The 6,968-nt window shown below is 32.3% G+C and overlaps 1 protein-coding gene across 1 annotated transcript in view; it reads right to left on the bottom strand.

Moving 5' to 3' along the window:
* The window catches only part of LOC106686488 (putative polypeptide N-acetylgalactosaminyltransferase 9), a 48,659-nt gene that overhangs the window by 28,125 nt on the left and 13,566 nt on the right, over window positions 1-6,968 (bottom strand). Inside the window, exon 5 of the mRNA XM_067048172.1 lies at window positions 5,104-5,286. Within this exon, the coding sequence (XP_066904273.1) occupies window positions 5,104-5,286 (183 nt within the window). The remainder of the gene's footprint in view (window positions 1-5,103; window positions 5,287-6,968) is intronic.

Raw genomic sequence — 6,968 nt, 5'->3', positions numbered from 1 at the left:
AAAAAAAAAAATAAAACATTTTATGAAAAATTAAAAAAAAAAGTACTTCGATATTTCATTTTGAAAATTTCATGTTCCTTTCGATATTTTACATTATTATTAATATAGTTATCGAAGATTAGAAACGATATTTCGATATTTTTTCATCGAATTAATAATTCATTACAAAATGTTAAAACAATCTTATAAAAAGTTTAAAAACAGTTTTTCGATATTTTGAATATGTACAAAATGTACAAAGTAATAATAATAAGTACAAATATATACTTATCAAAATAAAATATCGATATTCTATTTTTAAATTTTCTTCAATTAAACAATTACATTTTAGTTTATATTTGTTATGGTTGTCGTGGTGTTGCTCTGTTTCATGGTTATTAAGAGTTTCTTATGTATTTTGATTAGGTATGACATAAAATATGTCTTGCTATGTTATTATTTTATAATTATCATTTTTTTAATTCGTTAAATTTTCGATTTCGATATTTTAAAATATCGATATTTTAGTTCCGATATAATATAGATATCGATATTGCTATCAGATATCGATATCGATATTTTTCTTTCGATATCCCATTCCTACCTCAGAGGGAATTATTTTCTGTTTCACTGTAGACGTGAGTCAACCCGGTTGGTTCGGGAGCCCTTGGGAGTCTACTCAACCTCATTAAGTGGGTATCATAATTGGATAAGACTCTATTAGTCAAGCGTGATTCTGACAAATTCACCTCCTTGCACAGCCGATGTAGTAGGAAGGAAGTACTCTAGTAACAGTACTTCCTTACAAAGTGCTGCACCCTACAAATAATTAATCTTCACTCTTTCTGAACTTTTTTGTATAAGTTGATAATGTTCATGGACCTCTGAAACTCCCTGAAGTCCTTGTTAAGTTTTTCGGAGCGTTTACCTCGGGTATAATTTAATTTGGCAAAATTTGCCAAACTTATAGTTTTTTTTTTTATTTTCAAATAAATATATCATTAATACTTATCATTACATTACCTTTTCCTTACATTAGGTAGAAACAAATGTGAAAATGCAATGCAACATTAGTCCAGATATATTATAAAATAGAATGTCACCATAACAAAATTATTTTCTTATATTTAAATTTTTTTTTTTTAATAATTTATTTATTGTTATTTACAACAAGTAAATTTGCTGTAGGTGACATAGTGACATGATAAAAACATGTGGAGAATCTACCCACTGATAGAATTCCAATAACATTTCTAGAGGAGAAGATCTCGATGACATCTTCTTTTCAGACACCTGAGAGGATTATTAGGTAATGAAGGAGAAGCCAGGTTAGAAACAAGTGGATTTGGGTGGTTGAGAAGTTTAATATGGAAGGAACGGTATCTGGTTCTGGCCAAATCGGCAACATATGGAACATTGAGGTCCTGATGGATGACTTGATTTGTACAAAGTAAGGACCATTAAGGATTTTGGACTGTAAGGATTGGATTCTGGAGGAATTTGATGGTTTATTGGAGCCCCAAAGCTCAACTCTAGTAGGCCTTATAATAGTCATGTAGATCAGTCTTTATTTAAATTTAAAAATGAAAATCTCTTAAGGAAGGCACTTTGCTGGAAGTAATTCACGAGTTCATTTATATTCTTACTACCAACGCTTAAAAAATGTAAATATTCTTTTGTACAACTAAACTGAAGGTTGGGAGCGCGGTGGCCACGGGGTAAAGCGCGTGGCTACTAACTTCAAGGACCCCAATTCGAATCAGGCTGGGTAGAAAATTGATTCTGTTACACTGTAGCCGTGAGTCAACTCCCGTGGTTCCCGGAGCCCTCCTCGGGCCCACCCAGCCTCTTAAATTGGGTAAAAATCTGGTTATCGAGCGTGATTCTGACCAAATCACCTCATTGCACAACCGTTGCATATTAACAGTACTTCTTTACAAAGTACTGAGCCCCTGATCCTTCATAAGCTGTAGGATATAATGTTAATTTTTAATATATAATCATGTACTAATTAATTAATTATTTATAAATTGAGTAGATGTCCCCGAAGATGGGCGGATTGGCCGAAACGTTGGACGTATAAAAGAAATAAAGTTTTGAGACTATAATTGGATAGTATTTGAGTTATTTATTAAAGAATTACCAGTCTCAAGAAAATATTAAGATTATAAATAAATAAATATAAATAATCAAAAATCGCTGTCGAATCAATTTTAAATTAAATTGGTTATTTGATTGGATTTCTCATTTCATTGGTGAGAATCCCATCAGATCACCTTTATGAAACCTAAAAAAAAATCTTGTACACTATGATAATCATATATATTTGGAACTATGGAATTACGGGCTTCAAAAAACCATCAAATTTCTCCCATTTCTAATCTTTACAATTCAAAATCCTCAATAATCCTTATTACGTAACAAATAAACTCATCCTTGAGTTACATAGCATAAAAATCAGTGAAGACTAAAATGACTTTATTCTAACATATTTACAAGAACTACATGTTACTGTTACTGTTACTCAGTCTCTCTCTTCTTCTTAGCTATCTAGTCTAGGAAATATATATGAACACTTGAGAAGGGGGGGTAGGAAGAACAGTGAAATAGGAAAAGGGGTTTGGACCATTTAGATAATTTAGGAAATTAGGCGGAGCCTAGAGAGCCTATGAAATTAGAAGTAAATATCTGGGAGGGGGAAAAAGGCGTGACTAGAAGCAGGGTTTGAGGCTTCCAAGAAATACAGGCATGATCCTGTTAGAACTAACTTTCATGTGTTAAACATAAAATAGTTAGACTGATGCAAGTCCATTGTGAGATGACAGCTTGTACCTGCCTAAGTGTCAGCCCTTGCTATTGATACTAAGGGCTTGAAAGGGCTGTTAGAAGGGTCTCTGGGGCCTTCTTAGAACCTAGTCGTTTTTATTGGATTCCTTTTTCTATAAAATTGTAAGAGAATGTGGACATATGCAACCATATGACTAAAGTGCAACCATATGTCTAGAGTTCAGTTGGGCAAGGAACAATTGTTTAAATTTATAATTCCGGTTCCTTAACTCCTGAAAGACCTCGACATCCCATTCGTTGCAGATTTCGACCAAAATAGATACATTCCCTTTCATTCTAAAATCTTTACCCAATTAAATCCATTTGTTCTTAATCTCTCATCATTGACAATACCCTTGTGATAATCTTTCAAGACTTATAAAAAGAAAATGACCACGGGATCTTCTAATTTAAAGCTACTCTTGAAGGACAACCATTGGGTGATTCCTTTCTAAAGATTATCAAGTATTTTGAAACATTTATTAAATTTAATTTTTTTCTTATATTTATACAGTTGTAAATATCAATAAATAAATAAAATAATATAAAAATTTGATTGGACCCTAAATGTCTAACATTGGCGATAGGAATTGCGGAGTTTGACAGTAATCTCAGTTTCAAATAACCTGGTTAACAAAAATGTAGACCAGGACCCTGCTTTATAATGAAAGCTAATAGTATTAGTTCATAGTACAAGTGTAGAAACTAGTATGCTAATAATACTAATACTTATTTTTTTTTTATAGAGATAACTATTAGTGATATTACAGGAATTAAAAAATACTAAAGTACAAGTCTGTGTTGAATTAAGATAAATCAATAAGACTAATAGTATTAGTTTGTACTTTTTTATGAAACTAGGCCCAGGTCGCTAAGTTATACATATCTTAGTTTAACTGGAGATTGGTGCAACCGGTCCATAATGAAATGAAAAAATAACTTTATTCTGGGACATATGCCTCCCAAGAATAATTACAAGGTTCATATAGTGAGATTTTTATCTGGCGAGCGTTTACAAATTTTCAGATAGTAGAATGAAATTACATTGGTATATTGGCTTTACTACTGTTTATAATGTTAATCAATTACTGCCTATTTATTTGATTACAAAGATGTGGAGGTTTGGTTATTCAATAAATGAAGGAATAGGTGTTGTTTAAAGGAGAGAATGGATGAGGACTGGTGAATGGAGATGGGAAGAGAATTCCAGAGGGAGGTTGCACGTATGACGAAGGATTTGCTAAAGAAGGAGGTTCTATAGGAGGGCATATATAAATCATTCGGATGGGATCTGGTGTTTAATGAGTGGATGGATGAACGAAGAGTGAGGAGATCTATGATATAGGTAGGTTTTTTGATTCTAAGAACTTGGAATAGAAAAACACCAAGGAGGTATTGCCTTCGGGAGGTTGGATAGAGCCACTTCTACTCGGAATACCAGCAGGAGACTTGAGAGTGCCTAGGGAACCCAAAGATAAATCTTACAAAACAATTCATGAGTCTCTTCAGTCTCAACTCTAGTCCTGCAGATAGCCCTCCATACACCAAGGATTCGTAGTCGAAGTGTATGTAGTCCATAATGTGTATGTTAATTTCATAAATAAATATCTTCATGTCTGATATACTTTTAAATAAAATTTCTATATTAAATAAATCAAAAATTAGTATCCAATTCTGTCTCAACACTTTATTTTTTATCAGTCCAACGTTTCGGCCATTCTAGCCATCTTCAAGGACATCTTCAATACAATCTCTTCCTCACATTAATTTAAAATTTCTTTTGCAGGCTATTCTGCCTAGGTCATTTTCTTTATTATAAGTTCAAAACCTATTTATTTAAAATTTAAAATCATTAACATTTTATAGAGGAAAATTAAATGTTAATGATTTTAAATTTTAAATAAATAGGTTTTGAACTTATGATAAAGAAAATGACCTGGGCAGAATAGCCTCCAATAGAAATTTTAAATTAATGTGAGGAAGAGATTGTATTGAAGATGGCTAGAATGGCCGAAACGTTGGACTAGTGAAAAATAAAGTGTTTAGGCAGAATTGGATGCTAATTTTTGATTTATTTAATAAATAATTACCTTGTCTCAAAAAATTTTGAAATAATATAATTAAAGTAAAATTTCTTATTAATAATTAAAATGTTGTACTATGTTAGAAATACCTAACCTAGGCAGAAACCTAAAATTTATTATAAAAAAGTTATCAATAAAGATAATATATGCATATATAACATCCAGGTTTATGAAAATATAAATGTTATGAATAAAGACTAAAGAGTTTACTAACTTTCAATGAAATTTCGTAGTTTTCTCCTCCCCAGATCTGGTAGCCGGGATCGTACATGCCAATACGGATCCAGAACTGGCGATCTATGGCGAACTGGCCGCCCACCATGGAGGGGCTGTTAGCAGGTTCTGCGGGGTGCTTCCTCCTTCGTCTCTCCCTTTCCGGCAGCGAATCCCAGGTCATCTGTGTCAGGGGTAGCATTCTCGAATTTCATTTGATCATTAAAATACTAATAAAAAGTTCTAGTTTTTTGTCTACTAAGCTCTGTGGGTGTATAGGATTTTAATATGAGGAATGGATATGAAAAGGGATACAAAAGAAAACAAAGGGATACAAAGGAAAACAAAACTACTGGACACTAGGGAAGTAGATTGAGTCTGCTATCTCATGAAGGGGGTCACCAGGTTTCTTGATGTCAGTAGTAAGTTAAAAGTCCTCAGTCGATTCTGAGGCTATTTATATCTCTTTGCTACCTTTGTGGCCGTCTGGCAATGTATGGAATAGCGGTTCAGTGCAGTGTTGGAAGCTTTAAAAAAATTGATGTGTCTCATTGATATGAATTCCTTCACAGTCGGCAGTCCAAGTGTCGTATGAATGAAGTCAGTTTTCGCTCTTTGTAAAGAAGTATCATTTACAATACACCTCAGGATACTACTCTGAAACTGTTGGAGTTTTTTTTCTGTTGCGCGTGCTACACTAGCCAGCATTGGTGCTCCGTAAAGGAAGGCCTGTAAAATTACTTTTGTAAATCAGTAATTTGAGGCGGAGTGGAAGGTTAGCAGGTTAGTAGGTAATGAAGCCTGTAGACCTTAGTCTTAGTCAGCTTTATGTTCTTATGGTAGTGGTGAGCTAGAGTCAGGTATCTATCAAGGGTGACACCGAAGTACACTATACTACCTGCCGGTCTGTTCTCGTACTCTGCTATCCTAAAGACTTTAGGGGACAAGAGGGCGCTTGTATTTCTGGAAGGAGAAAAAAATAAAATCGGTCCTTTTGGGATTAACTATAATATTCAGTACTTCCAGTTTCTTGGTGATTTTCGGTAAATACAAGCCTTATTCGCCTGTTTTCTTAAAAGTTTTAATGCCTTATTTAAGTAACTGTAATAGAGGTCAGTAAGTTAGTGATTTGAGGATTTAAAAAACTAAATTAATTATCAAATTAACACAATTTTGATCATTTTTTTTTCCTTAAATCATAATCACTACATAACACTTTATGAAGTGATTATGATATTATTTTAATGATTAATTTATTTTAAAGATGTGAAAAGGGCAATTAGCCTGCAATTTTCGGTTTTTTAAAAAACAATGAAATCAATATTAAATGTATGGCCAAAGAAATCAGTGTGTAGTTGAAGGAAATAATGTAATTGTTATATAAAACCAAAAAAAAATTTTTGTAGGTTGAATCCTTGAGAATGGCCTGAGGGCCGAAACGTTGGAGAATTTTAAAGAATAAAAGTTGAGAGGAGAAAAAAAAGGATCAAAATTGTGTTAATTTGATAATAAACTAAACCACTCTCAAATAATCATATATAAATAATAATTAATCTAAAACTAATTAAATTAGACAGATCTATTTAAATTAGACATATTAACAATTTGTTAATCAATGACGATTCCAACACAAAATATTCGTTATCTCAGTTATAAAGTTACGTCCTTACTTTATTGATTAAAATTAATTTAGGAAAAACGTTTTGCCTTACTTTACAGGCATACTAAAATAATGCAAGAAAGTTACAGAATAGATAACATGAAATAACAACAAAGGTGTGGCTAAGAATGTTTGAAAATATGTTGTAAAAATAAGATATACAGTGAAAAATAAAATATTTTTTTATAAACAAAATGAGAAAGAAA

The sequence above is a fragment of the Halyomorpha halys genome, unplaced genomic scaffold (genome assembly GCF_000696795.3).
Source record: "Halyomorpha halys isolate HHAL.00 unplaced genomic scaffold, Hhal_1.1 Scaffold831.1, whole genome shotgun sequence".
In the NCBI taxonomy this organism is placed as follows: Eukaryota; Metazoa; Arthropoda; class Insecta; order Hemiptera; family Pentatomidae; genus Halyomorpha; species Halyomorpha halys.
Note: the sequence above shows the minus strand (reverse complement) of the source record. Positions and strands in the feature narration are given on the sequence as shown.